Genomic DNA, 20,631 nt, shown 5'->3' with positions numbered 1-20,631 from the left:
AAGCGTGCTTCAGTTGAATATTAAAGCAAAAATATCCTAAGTCAGGAGGTCAAAGAGAAGCTTTACCTCACAATCTTGGGCTAGGAGGGAAAAACTGAAACAAAGCAATAGTCTCTGTATGTGTGTCTAAATATGTTTTGGCAATCAAATGAAAATGCATATGTAAGTGCTGTATGTGAACTCCAAACACACATTTAAGCAATTTATAGTGTACTTAGTAGCAAGGAAAAACATGAGTACAAATTGCAATCTAATGACATACAAAAATATGCTAAGGAGCATAGACTATTTGGCCATTAATTAAAATTGTCAACTTGAAGATTTAAAACAAGTCCTTAAAACTGGAGAAGTCTACATTAAATTTGTAAAAATGTAATTTATCTCACAAAGATTTTTGAGTTAGCCAGATCAGTCACTGACATAATACAACAAAGTTAAAGCTTTTGTTATGTCTTGCTGACCCTATCTTTTAAAATCTACTTCTTCATTGACTTCTTTGTCCTTTGGTTTGGACATCTGATTATAGAAATAGTTTTCTGCAAAAGTTAATTTTAAAAAACCACACTTGGTCAAGATTTTCAAAGTTGAAATACTGCAAAATAACAAGAACACAAAACAGAGTTTTAAAAGTTTAACTTTATTTTTTTTACTAAAGTTCAGAAATTTCTGTAAGACAAGTACATTAATGAAATGTTTCCAAAGAAATACTGAACAATATATACTCTAGTTTGCTGAGGTTCCAGCTCAAGAGTTCAAACCTAATTCTTGTGCAATAAAAATCAGCATGGATCTTAGATGATCTAGAATACACTGTGTTTTGAAATCCACAGCTGGTTTCATTTTTAACCATTATGAAAAACCAGTACTCCTATTCCATCAAATGTGTTTTATAAGCAATAATAAATTCAGATCCACTGTATTATGCAACATACATCTTTGGAAAGCAACATAAACAGTGAGATCAGATCAGTAGAAATATACACAGTTAAAAGAAATACACAAAGTACTGTAGTTTTATTAAAAACTACTACTTGAGAAAGAAATCTTTCCACAAATAGCATAAAACTGTAGAATGATGAAAGGATTTGGGAAAGCTTTACAAAAGCTTAATTCCAATTGTATCTTCCTGAGGGTGGTGGCAAAGGGTATTTCCTTCCTTCTCTGGGATATCCCTGAAAATAAACAAAAGAAAGAGTTTATTTTCTGGACCGATACTCCTGCAAGTCAGTTAACTTTAAACCTCTATGGAAAAACACATCATAAGGAAACTGAGTATGTGTTAAAGGTACAGCACATGGAAAGGCCCCATAAAAGGTGCTTTGATCCAGAGCTTTAATACAGACTTGTTGCAAAGTTGGAGGCTAGCACAAATGCTATTACTGAAAAATAAACCAAAAAACCTTAACAATCACAAATGCACACAAATAACTAAAGTGTTCTGTGTAAACAACATGTACAGACAGTGGTTCTCAATTTTCTCACTGTCCTAGCAGTAGTAATTCAAGTTACTTTTTGGTAAGATACCCACATCAATTTAGACTTATTACACAAGGAAAGTAACTTTGCTTTAACCAAGGCAAGAGCTTGCTAAGTCAGTTAAGGCCAAATGAGCAATTGATTTTAGGGATTTTTTATTTAGCAACAAATAGTAGGGCTTTAAATGATATATTAAGGTTATTACACAATCCATTAGCCGTGACCTTTATAACATATCCTAGTATGTTTGCAAATAACATTTCTGTATAACAAAAGATAAACCTGACACCTCTTCATTATAAGTCCTTTTCTAGGCCTCTAGGGTTTTGAAATGGAACCCCCTCCCACCTCATTTTGCCACCCAGAGAGCACTTCAGTACTTTAAACATGAACATGTGCAGACTCAAGGCCAGAATGCAGGCTAAGGCCTTGTTTGGTCATATAAAACTTTACTAAAAATACAATGAAGTAATGATTCTATGTTTTTAACAACAAACTTCTGCAATTTAATAGTGCTTCAACAATTGTGATTTAATAAAAAGTATCTCCCTGGCAAAGAGACTGAGAAAGAAGAAATGTTATTTTCAAAAAGTCCTAAAAGAATAATAAATTTACCAATTGGTTTATATCTTCTAAGTAAATAAGAATTTTACCTCCTGTAACAGCAGAGAGTTCCTTTAAAAGGAAGATCTCCAAAGGAGAGAGGAAAATGGATGAACTGGGGTCAGCAGTCTAGGCAGCCAGCTACCAGTTCTCCTGCTCAACCGTGTGGGGTTTTCAGGGTTTCAGTTCTGACTTGGAAAATGAGGTGACTAGACTACACATTCTCCAAGGTTTCTTCCAGTTACAAATATGTCCTCACTTCAAAAATGCTCATCACTGAAACGGTCTAGTGCCATCTAACCATAGTAACATAAAGAGCTTTAGTTCACTGATACGATTTTTAGAGGTCCTGGGCTGAAAGAATTCAAAGCAAAATTCGATAAACTGATTTAAATAAACTGTAACAAAATACTCTCAGAAGAAATTAACTATTTGCAATTAAGGTGATTATCTTCTTGTAAGGTGGAGATACTTGTAAGAATACATCAAAAAACATACAAAATATGTTCCTTAGCTGTGAGAAGAGAGGTCTTACTAATTAATATGTGAAGCACTGCAAAAGGCCTGGAGGCAACACCAGGTAAGCAATTTAAAAACCACTTCACATCACTGCAGGTGCCAAACTCCATACACATTACTCTGAATCATAGCATTCTAATCTTGTTCTCTAGTAAGGATTCCATTAAGAGCATGTAAATACTGGCCAGGGTGTCAAATTGCTGGAGGAAATTATGTCAAATAGACCTCAGTCTTAAATGCTGCTAAAACTGGATGCTGTAAAGAGAAGGACATGAAGCTTACATATACTAAATTTGTCTAGGAATTATGATAGTCATTCAGTGATACAGCTGCTTACATTGAAAAGAAAAATATGTGGAAGATTATCAAGCAGAAATTTCTTTTATGAGGAGGGATATCAGATGAATCAAGGCAGGAGACTTCTAAAATGACAACATTTTAAAATGACTTCTAAAAGACAACAGCTGAAAAAGCAGACTTACTTTCCAGCTTCCAGAAAATCATCACCCATTAAGAGGGATCTAGGTTCTATTGAAGAACAATATCCTTAAAGGAAAAACAATGTGTTTTGGTGACTGACTATATTTGGACTAATTATCACTGACTGCTATGATTTAAAGGGCTTTTGGGTTAGAAATTCTTTGGCATCTTCAAGGTATATAACCTATTTAGTGAAGCAGGTACTCAACCCATATACATTTTTAATGACAGACCCAAGTTCAGCCAAGCTACTCCAAGCTACTCTATCAGTGTCTTCTCCAGAAATGTTGGTAAGAAAATACGGAATCCTGTGAGGCTTGTTGAAATATAAAGTGAGCAGTACACTTTTCATCCCACAACCATTTACCTGTCTCCCTCCACGATCATCTCGTCTGGGTGGATACCCACCAGGCCCAGCTAGCATCTGGTACTGGTTTGGCTGGAAGGCTGCATTCTGGGTTTGCAGCATCCGGTTCCATGGGAGCAGAGGTTCAGCCCCAACGCCTCTGTAGGAAAGTACCAGTTTTACATCAGAAGCCACACCTATTATACAGCACAAAGCCTAAAATCGGCAGGTATCATCTCCAAATTTTAGTACAATCCAATTTACCTGGATTTATCATATGGGATACAGAGTATCAGAATGGCCTTTGTGTCCCTTATATCCAGTATAATCTAACATGTTTCATGAAGCATCAGCATTTATTACAATGGATGTTTAAACTCAACTGAGAAGTTCTGACTTTTTAAAGTTATTTTGTTCATTTTCAATTGGGAAGTTTCCTTTTTAGTCACTTAAAGATGTAGACCCAAGATCACCAAGATGGCTACATTTAAGATGCTATCCAAAGAGTAAACATGTACAAGACAGGAGAATGAGGCTTTATTTTCAAAAATGTCCAGACTCGTTCTTGGATCCATTCTTTCTACTTAATTGCAGGTTGCAAATGAATTCTTACTGCTGAGTATTTTGAATCCAGGGTAGGAGACTTGGCTGTTTTTTCCCATCCATTATTCTGTTCAATATGTCAGAAGGTCTGATTGGGAGGAAACCTTTTCAAGTTCTATTGATGCAGCTTTCAATTGACCACGGTGACCTAGCAACATGAGCACTAATTGGCATGGGCTGACTGGCATTTGGTGTACAGTTTACATGGGAACACAGATTCAACGGCTATTATAACCCAGTTTGCTGTTGCAGATTACTAGTCGAAAGAAATGTTTTAATTGTCTTCAAGTGACTATTTTAACTTTGCAGATGCAAAGCAACAGGTATAATGTACTAAATCATAACTTAATTAAAAACTGTCACACAAACAATGTAGCAAGGATATACCTTCTAAAGGCAATCACCATTTAAGACTTTACTTTCTCCTTAAGGCACTTTCCATAACTTCTATTTTATGGAAGGCACTACAAAGAATAAACAGAGGCAAATGCTCCAGTATATTTGAACATCAGAAGCTTTGGGGCCACTGACCATGTTAGGAGGAATTCAATAAAACTTTAAATTCACTGAAGTGCTGACTAGCTGGTAATCAGTTATAACCATATCAGCATAAGAATTTCACTTCCGAGGTCTTAGGGGAAAAAAGCCCGGCGCTGGGCTCATTGGGTAAAGCATTCTTCTCACAGCTATTCAAGCCTGAATCCATCCTCTCTACCCCCACTCTCCTCCCTTCACTTGGAGCTTGCCTTCTTTTTATTAAAACAACACCAGAGATAATTATTTTTGTGTGATGGTTTGAAGAGATGAACTGCTCTCTAAAGAACTCTAGAAAGGCTAAAGTTTTTCTTTACAGTTGGTAGCTGAAACCAGAGCTCTAATAACAATGTGTTATAAGTAATTCAGAATACAATTAAAAATAAGTTTTTATCTCAGAAAGAAAATGCATATGGCTAGGGCTTTTAATTATTTTTCAGGATAATTACTAGCACAAATATATTTTAGCAAGAATGTCTCCATCTGTTTTAGCAAGAAGAGCTCCGTGTGCAGAGATAGGAATGGTCTCTTCCAGTCTCTGCAGGAGTGAAGGGCTAAACTAAGGTTTGTGCTGTAACCAAAGTCTCATCAAAACTGGGCCAATTAATGCAAAACCCACGGGCTAAAAATACAATTCACATCTTAACTGTGATCAGTTTTTCTTTTGAGTCTTACAATAATAAAATTCAATTGAGTTTTAGAAAGATCTGCTGGCATAAATAATATACATTATAAATGCAATTCAAAACTATTTTATGTTCCAAAAACAGGTTAAGAACAAAGCCACAGTTTAAAAACGCAAAGTTCTTTTTGTTTGAATTGATTACTTATAATGTTTTTGACAAATATAATTTTTATGAAAAAAATCAGTAATTAAAATTAAACAGAAGAACAAAGCAAGGATGTCATGTACTACCCTCTTCTGACTTTTATGACAGAAAGGCCTTTATTTTCAACAAGTTTATCATATGTCTAGACTAATTATATACTTTGCAAATACTTACAAAACTAAAAATTTGCCTAGGAAATTATGTTTTAAAATCTGGGATAGAAGCACAGAAATTGACATATCCTAAATTCTAAAAATTAGCAATTAGGCCAGGCACAGTAACTCAGCCTGTAATCCCGGCACTCCAGGAGGCCGAGGCAGGCAGATCACTTCAGCCCAGGAGTTTGAGACCAGCCTAGGCAACATGGGAAAACCCCATCTCTACTAAAAATACAAAAATCAGCCAGGCATGGTGGTGTGGGAGCCTGTAGTCCCAGCTACTTGGAAGGCTGAAGCATCAGAATCACTTGAACCTGGATGGCAGAAGCTGCAGTGAGCCAAGATCATGACATTACACTCCAGCCTGGGTGACAGAGTGAGACCTTGTCTCAATCAATAAATCAATAAAAGAAGTTAATAAATAAGGCAACTTATTTGAGCCATTTGGCATCGTAGATAGGAACAATTTTTTTAAGTTTCCAAATTATTTTGGAAAGTTACTGGAGATGTGAACTACTACCAATTTGAATATTTTAAATGTATGCATATGGTAAAATCGGAGTTTTATTTAAAAGATTTTTCATGATTGAGCTTAACACTCATAGGTAAAAAACTAAATGGCTGCCTTGCAAATGACTGAAAATGAGGCCTCCATTGACAAGAAGAACCCAAACAATGTGGCAAAACTCAAGTGACAAAGGGAACTCCAATGCTGGGTATCTATTAACTCTAGGCTGTGTCTGTGTTGGGAGGATGTTCCTGTTGTATTTTTAAATCTACTGGATATATGGATTATACATACCATCTTAAAGTAGGAAATTATTCAAGAAATGCAATGTAATAAAAAAAAGACACTCAAAATTCTCTTAATAGGATTCTCAACAAACAGTAGTGTCGTGGAAACATACTGAACTAAGAACTGGTAAAACCTGGTTCTGGAACAAAATGGTCTCTTTCTTAAATGTCTGTGATGTAAGACTTTTATGATAGAACTCTATTATGCTCACATTTACCTTTTGCTTTCAGGCATAATTTTAAGTATCTGACTAAAACTAAACCAAAAAACATTCCCACAAAACTTGTCACTAACCTGCTGGGTTCACAAAGTCAGAATAATACTAGTACTTGGCTAGGGTAGAATAAGAACAAAACCTGATGGACAGCAGGGTAAGGGAAGGGACAATGATGATGATCTTAGGAAAACTTTTAATGTGAACAGAGGGGAGGAAAGCTGTTGGGGCCTTAGAAGTGGAAACAGATCCTTTACTTCCTTTGAAGTCCCTACGTCTTTATATTACGCTCAGAGTAAATATTCTGGTAAGTTTTGTTCCAGTGAAAAGTTTCTTGGTAAAGAATGGCACAAAAGAGTGACCTTAGGTAAGCTGCTGAACTTCTCTGTGCCTCACTTTCTTCATTTGCAAAAATGTAAACATAACAGCATCTATTTCAATGCATTGCTAGGAGGAATAAATGAAATCATTCTTATTAAAGGATGTTAACACAGTGTTAACACTTTGTAAGCAGACAAACATTCGCCATTATTATTAGTATGGAAAGTGAGCAATAAGATAGGGAAACCAAGTATATAATTTAGGAAAAATTTACCCCTTACTTACTTAATTTCTGCTTAAAATTTGTGGTACTGAGGAAAATGAAACAGCACATACTGTGTGCTTTCAGAACATATACTAAAATCGAAACATTAATACACACATTGCTAGTCGTATTACATTTAATGAGACTTGCACTAAGTTGACACTATTAGTAAACATCGAATAACATGATTCCTTTTATCCTCTTGAAGATAACAATGAAATAAAGTTCTGGAGTCTCTAAAGAGTTATAAAGTTTTCTTAAAAGGGAAGCTGCATTTAGAATCCCATTTATAAAAACACTATTCATTTCAGATGTGAACAGATCAGAGACTGTTAACATGGCAGAGGAGAAGAGAATAAAACAGATTAAAACTGGGAAGGCAAAAAAGAAAGCCTTATTATGATGGGGCTTAATTTGTTTTTGCATTTACTGATGTTGGCAAAACCATCATGAAATGATACATCTTAAAGCTGGCCTTTAAAAATTATTCTACAGATGTTAATTATTCATAACGTGCCTAGTTGTCTTGTCGTACAGAGTCCATCTGACTTAGGAGCACACAACTTATCAATGAAGGAATATATGTTAAACATCCCTTGTTATTAAACCATGTCACATTCTTCCTAGTCCATGGTACTTATTAGACTGCAGATCCCATAATCCTCTTCTGAGTCCCTTCTGCGTTTAATTCAGTTCAGTCTTAAGTAGTTAAAGAAACTGTTTTCAGTGGCAACTAATAACTACTGACCTACAGTGACACTGCCCTACAATAGGCTTGTCAGCCCTGAAAAAGTTGTACCAAAGAAGCTGATTAGGACTTCAAGAGGTTTGTAGCAAGAATCAATGGTTGGTCTGTACTAACGCTGCATTGCCCGCACAGAAATGATAAAAGTGGAACACCATTAGTTATGCCTCATTAAGCTGCACAACCCTTCTAAAAAGAAATTTGTTTAGCCTGACCAAAACCTAATACAGTTTTAAGCTGTGTTGCATTTTTCAGGGCATCTCAAAAGCATCAATAAAATAAAGGCCAAGAACCAAGAAAAGTAAGAAAGTATATTAAACATGAGTCTTTTAATTCAAAGTATTAGCTATATATTTTCCTAAAGGATAGGCACAAGGGAAATTGTTTTTGGTGGGAAAAAGTACATTTCAAACCACAGAGGTTTTAGCTTCCATAAAACCCATAAACCCCAAATGTTGGTGTCAGAAAGTATTTAAAAGTCATGTCTACTTTAATATTACCTGTCAAACCTTTGCTGCTGGAAAAGGGGAGGAGGACCTCGCCAGGAATCCTGGGGCCTCATATCTGAAAAAGAAACAGGAAAGGGTTAAGAAGATTTTTAAAAGTAACCAATATTCAACTACCCAATATTTTATAATTAAAAGTTCTTGAAAAAAATCTGAGAAAGACTGTAAACCAAATAAACTAGTATCATAATAACACACACCACAAATGTAAAAAGGTAAGTAACTAACAAGGTCAGCAAATTTTTTATTATTTTTCCTTTGATAACAAAATAGGTTTAGTAACCCCTGGTCACTAAACTCACATAATCCTGTGTGTGTGTGTGTATGTGTGTGTAAGTAAAGATACATACATTACACACAGTTTTTACATTTATATTTTAAATGCTGTGGAAAAGGAAAGGTTTAGTTCTTTTCCATAAATAGAATTAATACAAACTGAATGAATAGTATCTACAACAGAAATCCTGAAATTTTCCTTCTGAAGGCATAAATTGCTTTCATTAACATTAAGCAGAGCACACACAATCTCTCCAACACAAACCAAGAAAATACATTAATGAAGGGACCACCCACTTCTCCATCTTTTCTGATAGTTTTCTTGTAACGCAAAGCTGAACTAGCAACATCATCTAACTAGAAGAAACAATTAAATGGCTCCTGCTCTTCTACATAAACTGACGGATATAGGATGAAAGAAACATCTGGGCCTGTCTATATCAGCGAACCACAGCTTGCAGTCACTTCACCTTCAGCGGGGTCTGCTGTGACCTAATTAAAACTGCTGGTTCCAGAAGTTGTCTAATGAGTTCACCATGTGAGGACAGTAACCTCCTCTAGACTCCCGAGACCAAGGACAACAACGCTTACCATAATGTATTCAGGCTCACATTTTAATAGAAACACAAACTAGAAAAATGCTTTTCAAAATTACTTAAAGAAAAGAAGAGTTGAAAGCTTATCTCTGGTTAGAAACCAAAAATATATATGGTTTTTACTTAAGAAAGAGAGAGAAAGAAAAAAGTAGAATCATGCTTTAAAAGCCCCATGACAAAGAACACGGAATCAATAAAATATCTAGCTGCTCACAATGATTCTAGCTCATAACTGGCAGCCTCAGCCCTGGCTTCCTTCCCATCTCGACATGCTGAGAAGGCCAGACTGAAGAAAGTTTTCTTTATGTGGACAAACTACCTGAAGGAGGGCAGCCATCTGCAGCTGCCACAGCCCACTCCCACCTCAGTCCATGGCCAACTGGAAAAGTTTCTGCAGCCATACCCATGGGTGCCAAACCCACCTCTCAGAAAGGTGCAGGAAGCCCTTCACCAGCTGTCACTTCCAGGCAGATTCCCATTGTGAATTAAAAGGTGGTATCTTTAGTCAATTGGAATTAAGTTCCTTTTTTATTTCTTAAGAACCAAACTACTAGCAGTCAAACCGAGTAACAATGTGGAGGATGCTGACTACTACACACTCCACAGAAAACAGAGGAAGACAGTTCCCCGCCCTACGCCCAGAGTAAGTTCTGAGTCATTACTACAGACTATACACTATCAGAAAATCAATTTTCTGAAGAGATAAAAGTAAGAAGTTCTTACAATAATAGCAATCATTTCATTTGTATGGTTTATTTCTATGGGAAAACTTAAGATACATTTACATATATGAATTTCAATGAGTTACCATTTGTGAGAAAGTAATCTACTGAAAGTAAAATCAATGTTTGAGCCACTTTTTCAGCTCATGTACAAAATTAGTTTAGTGAGAATCAGTTAAAATGTTCCCAGAAGTATTTCATTTTAGTGCCCTTATATATACAAAATTTGCAAATGTAACAGAAGTCAAAAGAAATACAGCAAATATTCATCCGGACCCCTCTACTTCACATCCCCTGGAATCACTGCGGTTACCCTGGAAACACACCCCTTTTTACCATTAGGACTTAATTCCATATTGTGCTTGCCTGGTGTCTTTTTATGTATGGTATAATCGCAGGATACACATTCTCCATGGTACTTACGAAAGCTTCCACAGTGGCTCCCTAATAAATTTAAAATCGAATGAAGACAATACAAAGATACAGCTACATTAAGAGAAACCTTCAGAAACAATCTAATGTTTTAAGAAAAATAAAGATGGGAAAAAAACTTGTATATTTTGTCCTAGAAACTGTGCTAATGGAGATGAAGCCATCACCACCCATAATATATATTCATTAGACTCAAACATGTTATTCTTAGATTAAGCACAGCAGTATTTCTAAGTAGAACTGGAATGTAAAGTTTACTAAGTGTAAATGCTTTTTTTGGAGGAGGAAATAACTGTCTAACCTATACACCTAGAAATGTCTTAAAAAACAGCAAACATTTCTAATACATCACTTCTAGTGTGCCAGGTGCCTCTCTATTTTCCATTTTCTATCTCTCACCTCCAGGACAATTTTCTTTTTCCATATAAACTCAGCACATACAAAAATTACAGTTTTTTGTTAAAACCTAAGCAAATTTTCCAAAACTTTCAATAAACTCTGATGCAACTGTTAAAACACTCCTTGTTTTCAATCCAAAAAGAAAAAAAGGCTCAAAGAAATATTTCAAGGCTATTTTTAACCAAATTTCTTCATATGGCTCTTAGTAACATATATAACCTGGAAGTATTCATAAAGCAGAAGTATTTCCTGGCTGATCTGTAATGAAGTAGATGGTAAAACAAACTTATTATCATTCATTTGTATGGCTCTAACAGAAGACCCATTTGAGAGGAAGAAAAAAAATTCTGAGACAGTGAATTGCACTTCAGAAGGTACAGGCGAGAGTGGAAAATTTTTTCCTTTGGTCTTTAAAAACTTACCCCTTTTCTAGAGCTCTAAGGCCACGTAAACCAAGCTTCGCCAATAGCTTCTCAAGTGACAATTTACCTAATCAGCGTGGCAATCACAGAAAAGATTCCATGTTTACTGATAGCACTAGTCAAAAATCACTTTTCAACGTGGCTAATTGACAAGTTTACAGACTAAAATGAAGAGAAGTCACATTTAAGGTTCTCTGGGCTACAGAAACCAAATGCTTTATTCAGACTGAGTACTCAGGGCTACACTCGATTCCAACAAGTTATCAGTACTCAGACAATTACTCATCAGCCAAAACTGACACATCAAAGACAAATCAAACACCAACAATAAGAAATACCTACAGCAGACACTTGACAGTTGTCAGTTTGACCAAATGGCCCTTCTTGAGTGCAATTTCATACTACACGAAGAAAATGATTATGATACTAAAAATATTTTAGACTGAATAAATGGCTTAGAACTCAATCTTACTAAAACAAGCTATTTGACTAAATTTTAAAGTTCAAAATTCTATAAAAGGAAAGATGATCTTTTATCACTTAATACTTTCACAGTACTTATTATGTACAACGTACTATTTTAAGTGCTTGGCTACTTAAATTCATTTAGTCTGGTTATTTTGTCAGGTAAATATTCTTATCCTCTGTACTATTTTCAAAATGAGGAAACTGGGGCAATGACCAAACCTGTCAGAGGTCACAGAGTGAGGCCAGGGGCTATGTCCCCGTAACCACTCTCTACTACACTGTGCAATCTCAAAGTTTCACATTCATTTATGCTGTCAGTTGAGATGGCACTTCATGTTAATTAATTTCAGAAGACGCAGAGGAGAACCACCCATGATTTTGTGCTTCTTAATCAGGAGGCTCAGAAACTTACAGTTTCAACAAGACTGGATGGGGGGTTTAACAACTACTCTCAACATCTTAAAGGTTTACAACCGACATTATTACTCATATCCAATTAGGATAGGAAAGAAAAATAACACACATTTTAGTTGTAAGCATCTAGGCAAATACAGGATTTATAGGAAGAAAATAAGAAAACATCTTGGCTAAAACACTGGAATCTCTGCTCTTTTTAAAAGGATAATACTACCCCTCAAAATCTGGCACTTAAAATGTAAAGAGAAGGGATCAGATAAAAATCAGTATCAGCGGTTCCTGAAGCACAAACCAAAACCCAACATCACTCCAAAGAGATCAGCCGGTCTGTCGAGGGACGGAAAGAGCGGAGAGGTGCTCTCGAAGCCGTGACAGCCTGGGTGAAATGAACCAGGTCCCCTTCCTGGTCAAGCCTATCTGCCTAGGGACAAAAAAGTACCTCTCTGCCCTCATAGCCAGAGGAAGCAACAGAGAGATGTGGCACTTAGATTCACTCTACAATCCCGTCCATCCAAGTCCAAATCATCTTAAGGATGCTTTTCCTTGCCCTCTATCCTCTCTTCCTTTTGTGTTTTTCTTCCTCTTATAGCAAGATGTGGATGAATGGATGAAAGATTGATACATACGTGAAGACTGGTTCTACACAAATATTGAATCTAGAAGTAACGAGATCACAAAATAAATATGTCAGAAGTCTTAATGACAGTAAACTAAAAGAAAAAAAAAAAAAACACAGGCCGGACGTGGTGGCTCACGCCTGTAATCCCAACACTTTGGGAGGCTGAGGCAGGCAGATCACTTGAGGCCAGGAGATTTGAGACCAGCCTGGCCAATATGGCAAAACCCTGACTCTACTAAAAATACAAAAAGTAGCTGGGCATGGTGGTGCATACTTGTAATCCCAGCTACCTGGGAGGCTAAGGCAGGAGAATCGCTTGAACCTGGAAGGCAGAGTACATGTAGCGAGCTGAGATTGTGCCACTGCACTCCAGCCTGGGTGGCAAAGCAAGACTGACCAAAAAAAAAAAAAAAAAGAAAAAGAAAAAACCGACAAATCATATGTTGGACTATGTTTAAAGAATATTAGGGAAATATCAGATTTCCTTTCTTCATTGTCTGCAGCATTTGCCTGAACTTATCATACTTTAATGACCATTCTAGATGAAGCTAATTATTTATCCAATACATTTCTTACAAAAGTATCAGGGAATGATTTGTGAAATGACATGGTTGCCTTCTAGGAAGTCCAAACTCTTAACCCAAGCTTTCCAAGGTTTTTTTTATAACCAAGAGCAATCGAAATCCATCAATCTATTCAACTCTTTTTTGAGCTTTTATGTTTCTAGTTTATATGCAGACAATCCCCAAATTTCTCTCCAACTACGTCCTCTCTCTCTTGAGCAAGAACCTGACTTCTATGACTACCTAGCACAGATGCCTCTAAAGTCTTTCAGGTACTTTGACCCCCACAAACTCACTCATCACATTCTTTCATATTCCTTCACCCTCCTGGGTTTCCAAACTCTGTGAAAGGCCTCAGTAAGCACCCAGGCATCACAGTGAACACACAGGACTCTTCATTCCCTTCTCCCTCTCCTCCTCACTCTTCATATTCAATTATCCAGACTTTCAGCCTTCCCTTCCTCCCACCTTCCGGACTTTGGATCCACTCTGCCAGTGTAGTTCAGACCCTCATCATCTCTCCTTAACCCACAGAGTTGTGGTTCTAGAATGGAGATGTATCTGCTTAATTCTTCTAGAGTTTTTAAAACCTTATAAACAAACATACTAGTGCCCAAATTAAATCAGCAAGGGACAAGAACAGCCAACTTACAAAAGAAAAACTGGTCAGTAAAAATATGACCAAAGCAGAAATTGAAAAATCATATCTTAAAACAAAGACACATTATTCCTTACCAAATTAGCAAGAACTTTATTTATTTTATGTTAAAGAGACAGGGTCTTGCTGTTACCCAGGCTGGAGGGCAGTGGCGCTATCATAGCTCACTGCAGCCTCAAACTCCCGGGCTCAAGCAATCCTCTCACCACAGCCTCCTGAGTAGCTGAGACTACAGGCACATACCACCACGCCTGGTTAAATCTGTGCTTGGATTACAGGTGTGAGCCACTGCACCCGGCCAAGAACTTTTAAAAAATAACACCTGGTGGCTGGGGGCAGTGGCTCACGCCTGTAATCCCAGCACTTTGGGAGGCCGAGGCGGACGGATCACGAGGTCAGGAGATCGAGACCATCCTGGCTAACGCGGTGAAACCCCGTCTCTACTAAAAACACAAAAAATTAGCCGAGTGTAGTGGCGGGCGCCTGTAGTCCCAGCTACTCAGGAGGCTGAGGCAGGAGAATGGCATGAACCCGGGAGGCGGAGCTTGCAGTGAGCCGAGATTGCGCCACTGCACTCCAGCCTGGGCGACAGAGAGAGACTCCGTCTCAAAAAAATAAATAAATAATAAAAAATAACACCTGGTATTGGTGGGAGTGGGATATTAGACATTCTCATATGCTATTGTAGGAAGTACAAATTGGTATACTCTTATTTAGAGGTTAATGTGGTGATACTGACCAAAAGTCTAGAAATTCACCATACCTTCTGATCCAGCAATACCATTTCTAGAAATTTAGCCTGCAGTTAAGAAATAAATATATTTTTAAAAGATTATTGGAAAAGCCCTATAAATTAAAAAAAAATTAAGCAATATACTTCTAAATAATCCATGGGTACATAATAAAAAATAAAAATCAGAAAATACCATTAACTAAATGATAATAAATATGTGAGACCAAACTTTGTGGGATAAGGCTAAAGTGATTAGAGAGAAATCTGTAACACTGAAGTGCATATATTGGAAAAGACCAAAAATAAATTACCTAAGTCTCCATCTCAAAAACTTGGAAAAAGAATGCCAATTTAATCCCCCAAAAAAGTAGAAGAGAATAATGAAGACAAAAGCAGAAATCAATAGAAAACAAATGTACATGGAGGGAAAAGAACAAATATCTATATATCAACAAAGCCAAAGGTTAGTTCAATGGGGGGAAAAAAAACCAATAAAATTAAATAGGTTCTCAAAAAAAAAATTAAATAGATTCTAGCAACGCTAATCAAAAAAAGAAGAGTGACTATATATTACCAGTATCAGCACTTAATTTTGAAGTCTTACAGTCATTAAAAATCTTATGAAAAATTTCTGGCAATAAATTCGAAATTTTAGAATGGGCACATTCCCACCAAAAAAAAAAAAAAAGAACTTACCAAAACCAACATAAGAATTACTGAAAAATCTGAAAAGCCAGAACTAAAAAATTTGAATCTATAATTGAAAACCTTTTCATAAAGGAATCTCTAAGCCCAACTGGCTTGGCCACTGAATTCTTCTAAAAATTAAGAAATGATGACAATCTTACGATAACCCATACAGAGAACAAAAATGTAGAAAATATTTTCTAACTTGTTTTATAAGGCCAGAAAAACCCTACCCCAGAACGTCCAAAAAAGGGAAATAAAACTAATCTCTCTCATAATACATAGATTTTAAAAATCCCACCATACACAGACACATAGAATGTAGTGACATATAAAAAGATGATATATTCCAGAAATTAGGTTTACTCCAGAAATGCCATGTTGGTTTAATATTTCAAAATCAATCAGTGTAATTTACCATATTAACAGAACAAAGAAAAAACAACAAACAAAACCCCCAGGTTTTAGAGAAAAAAGCATCTGATAAAATTCAATACCCACTAGAAACAAAGAATAGAAGAACTTCCTCAGTGTGATAAAGGTTATCTACACAGAAAAAAACTGCAGCAAACCTCATATTTAATGATGAAACAGTAAAAGTCTCCCCCTTAAAACTGATTGGGAATGAAATATCTACCATCATCACTTCTATTAATTACGAGAGGTCCTAGCTTGTGCAATAAAGCAAAACAAAAAACAAACAAAAAAGGCATTAAGATTAGAAAATAAATAAATAAAATGGTCACTACTTGGAGATGACATAATTGTGTACACAAAAAGATTTCAAAGAACATATAAACTATTAGAAGAAATGAATCTAGTAAGGATGTCAGATACAAATATCAAAAAAATCAACTTTATTTCTACATATAAACAAGCAATTAGAAAGTGATGTTTAAGATACTGTTACTTAAAACATCAAAACACATCAATTATATAGTATTAATTCTTTTTGTCCTGAATTTTTTATTGTGATGATTTCAAACTTAAAAGTTACAAGATGAGTACAAAGAATTCCCACATCCCCTTCACCCACATTCCCTAAATGCTGGCATAAACCTCTGTTCATCATATGACAGCAATAATAACGCGAAAAGGCAAATTGCCAAGTGGAAAAAGATATTTCCAATATAAAACTACTCTCATAACCAGAATATAAGAAGGCCTACAAAACAAAAAGATAGACAACCAAATTTAAAAAAACCACACAAACCTTGAACACTACATCACACAAACAAAAATATCCAAATGGTCAATAAACATTTTAAAAAATGCTCCACTTAGTCACCAGGAAGATGCTAACTAAAAGCTCGGTGAGATATTCACTCCCTGCTTAGTCAAATAGCTAAAAGTGCAAAGACTGACAACACCAAGGGTTGGCAACAACATGAAGCAACCAGAACTCTCCTACACTGCTGGAGGAGTGTAAATTCATACAAACTGAATGTAATTAGGGAAATGTGTCTGGCACTTTCATTCACTAAAGCTGAACATACACACAATCCTACAGTCTTGCAATTCCATTCCTATGGAGTACATACCCATCATGAGTGTTTACATATGTGCATTGAAGGACACACAGGTTTCACAGCAGTCCAATCCAGCAACCTCAAACCAGAAACCAACCCAAATGCTACTGGATAGGTAAATAAATGGTGATATAGTCCTATGATTTAACACTATAAGCAATGAAAACTGATGAACTGCTGGGCGCGGTGGCTCGTGCCTGTAATCGCGGCGCTTTGTGAGAACGAGGCGGGCAGATCACGAGGTCAGGAGTTGGAGACCAGCCTGGCCAACATGGTGAAACCCCATCTCTACTAAAAATACAAAAATTAGCCGGGTGTGGTGGCACATGCCTGTAATCCCAGCTACACAGGAGGCTGAGGCAGAACTGCTTGAACCTAAAAGGTGGAGGTTGTAGTGAGCCAAGATTGTGCCACTGCACTCCAGCCTGGGCAACAGAGCAAGACCCCATCTCAGGGAGACCAAAAAAAAGAAAAAGAAAATGGATGAACTACTGCTACAAGCAATATAAATCTCAGAAACAAAGACTGAAAAAAAGGCAAGCTTTTAAAAGGGTAGTCATGTAATAGCTTTTTAAACTATTAGGTAATGTTAAAAAACAAAAAGGTAATGTATGATACTATGATACTGCAGTCAGGATAGCGGTTCCCTTTAATGGGCAGGGGGTAGTGCCTGGAAAGGACACAATGGGGGGCTTCTGAGGACTGACACGTTTCTACTGAATCTGAATGGTGAATACATGAATATATCCATTTCATAAAAACTACACTGTACGGTTCGATTTGGCACTTTACATATGTTACATTTCAATAAAAAAGTATATGTAAAAATACACGTACAATAATCTAATTTTCAAAACTTGCACACATGAAATAATAAAAAGAAACACTGCTTATTTCGGGACTGTGGAATTATGGGTGTTTTTTATGTTCTATTGCTACATGCCACATTTTATTCAATTAACATGTACTGTAGTTAAAAATGCATTTTAAAAATATATTTAAAAATCACTAAAAATATTTTAAAAATTAGCTCTCCTCCCCTCATAATCTGTTCCAAGTATGCTCCCAGTCTAATTTTGTACCAGTTATGCTATGCTTAACACCACCCAACTACTTGCCATGTACTTCAAAGCTCATAATTTTCTCTCAGCCTAGAGTAGCCCAAATTCCCCACTTGTTGGCTCAATTTAAATATCACATGATTGCCAATTTTTTGTCCATAAACTTTTTCACTCCTCCCATTCCTGTGCCCTTTGAAAAGATGTTAAATGTCATTAGAGTCCCAGCACTAATCCTCAGTTGAGTCAATGTTTACAAGTCACGAGGCAGAGGGTACTTGTTTCTTGCTCTAAATCAATCCCTACTTTACAAAACATATCTCCCAATTTTTTCATGATGTAACTGAAATAAAGATATTCTAACTGGAATAGATTCTAATTAAAGTCTGTAAGTATTTTGTACTTTGTAAGTACACATTAAATCTAATAACAGCCACAACAATGGCAAATAAGGAGTTATTTAACCAAAGTAATATTAATAAAAGTAGAGAGGGGACTCCACTATTTGAAATAAAATACACAGATGCAAACAAGAGTTGTCTATTTCCAAAGAAGGCAGACGAAGAACTATAGAACTGTAGGCCCCTAAGGGCATGAAATTCTCTCCTTTGGTGTAAAGCTAATAAATAAAAGAACCTTCTGGCTTCTTTCCCGTATTATTGGAACATGATCCTTCTACTAGAAGCAAAAGGCCATGGTATCCATGTAAATGGTAAAAAGTCACAAGAAAAAAGAAACTGATAAGGAATGTGTCAATAACAGCTGGCTTTAAAAATATGTTGGATATGCTTTCACCATTTATTAGGAAAATCTTAGGGCAAAGATAGCTCCTTCAAAATGATTAGACTCTCCTGTTGTACATGGTATGACTTGATACTGAATACATGGAAATACCTAGAAATGTTATTTGCTAAATCTTACGGGAAGCAGCTGTTAACCACTGCACCAAGCAGATTCCCACAGGACCACTGACTCTGTACCTCTGTGCCCCTTCTGTGCTTCACTGAACAGAAGTCCATAGTTTGCATGATAGAGCCTCACAAAGCTCCACTCAATGTCATTAAGTCATACAGCAAAGCTACACTGCCAGAGAGAGGAACAGAGACAGAGAGTGAATACACTAAAAACAGAGGGCCCTGGAAGAGTAAGACCTATAGAACCAATTTCTTCTTGGGTACTACATCCAGAAAATCTGGACTTCTGGTGTGTAACTTAACTAGCATTACAACAGTGCTAGGTGCATAGTACAAATATTTCCCATCAATTATCCATTTTAACCTGGCACGTTCTTTCACAAGTACAGCTTCGGTTTAAAAACAGCTCTGAGGGGTATCTATAACAAAGCATCACTCTGTTTTTTGGAAATCAAATTTTTATGAAATATTTCAAACATTTAGAAAAAAATGTTTTAATGATATGACACTCAGATTTAACAAACGTGAGCATCTTGCCACACTGTTTCTTCTCCCCCATGCTGCCCTTGTGGCAACCAGACAACCAGGAATGCAGAAACAAAGCCTTCATGAAGACATTCATTTTGAGAAACAAACACTGGCACATGACTTACACTTCTTTGATAAATGGGCATAGCAATGGAGCTCAAAAATAACATTAAATGGGGACACGATTTAAAATTAATGTAAAATCTATGAAGTCTAACATTCAACTATCTTTTCCCTTTCCCACTGCAATCCAAATGCCATGTTAATTATTTTTGTGGTCAACATTTCTGACCTGTCCACAAAACAGATTATGAGGGGTTAAGGAAAGACTAAGGTCTTCCAGAAATATAGGGTTAAAGGTATAGTCTACCTAAAGCAGTCCCTGGCTATATTGTAGGTAGCATTGAGATACAATTTGAATCAAGAAAGGGACACCTTTGTCTTTCAGGCAACTAAGTGATGACGATCCATATCTATCACATCTGATTTAATTATACTTGTATTAATTAAATAAATTGCAATCATTTCCACATACTTTTTTTTGCCTGTGTTAACTGAGAAACAGATTTTAAGTGAAGATTAAGGAAGAAATCCAAATTACCTTATTCATTTAACTATATATAGTCAAGATGAAAAACAGACCCAGAATAATCAAAGTTATCCTGAGCAAAAAGAACAAAGCTGGAATAATCACATTACCTGACTTCAAATTATACTACAGAGCAATAGTAACCACAACAGTATTGTACCGGCATCAAAACAGATAACAGACCAATGGAATACAACAGAGAACCCAGAAATAAATCCATACATCTACAGTGAACTCATTTTTGACAAAGGAACCAAGAACATACACTGAGGAAAGGACAGTCTCTTCAATAAATGGTGCTGGGAAAACTGGATATCCATATGCAGAAGAATAAAACCATAAATTTATCTCTCATCATATAAAAAATCAAATAAAAATAGTTTAAAGACTTAAATCTATGAAACTGCTACAACAAAACTTTGGGGAAAATCTTTAGGATACTGGTTTGGGCAAACATTTCTTGAGCAATACCCCACAAGCACAGGCAACCAAAGCAAAAATGAACAAATGTAATCACATCAAGTTAAAAAGCTTCTGCACAGCAAAGGAAACAATCAGCAAAGTGAAGAGACAACCCATGGAATGAGAGAAAATATCTGCAAACTATCCATTTGACAAGAGTTTA

General features: G+C 36.2%; 1 protein-coding gene across 2 annotated transcripts in view; it reads right to left on the bottom strand.

Moving 5' to 3' along the window:
• Positions 1–618: 618 nt before the first annotated feature.
• Positions 619–20,631, bottom strand: part of XRN2 (5'-3' exoribonuclease 2) — an 86,330-nt gene continuing 66,317 nt past the window's right edge. For both annotated transcript variants that reach the window (XM_003810626.6, XM_003810628.5), the window contains exons 28-30: positions 8,391–8,454; positions 3,446–3,584; positions 619–1,172 (exon numbers count right to left, since the gene is read on the bottom strand). In XM_003810626.6, the coding sequence (XP_003810674.1) occupies positions 1,107–1,172; positions 3,446–3,584; positions 8,391–8,454 (269 nt within the window). In that variant the 3' untranslated portion in view covers positions 619–1,106. The remainder of the gene's footprint in view (positions 1,173–3,445; positions 3,585–8,390; positions 8,455–20,631) is intronic.

The sequence above is a fragment of the Pan paniscus genome, chromosome 21 (genome assembly GCF_029289425.2).
Source record: "Pan paniscus chromosome 21, NHGRI_mPanPan1-v2.0_pri, whole genome shotgun sequence".
NCBI lineage: Eukaryota > Metazoa > Chordata > Mammalia > Primates > Hominidae > Pan > Pan paniscus.
Note: the sequence above shows the minus strand (reverse complement) of the source record. Positions and strands in the feature narration are given on the sequence as shown.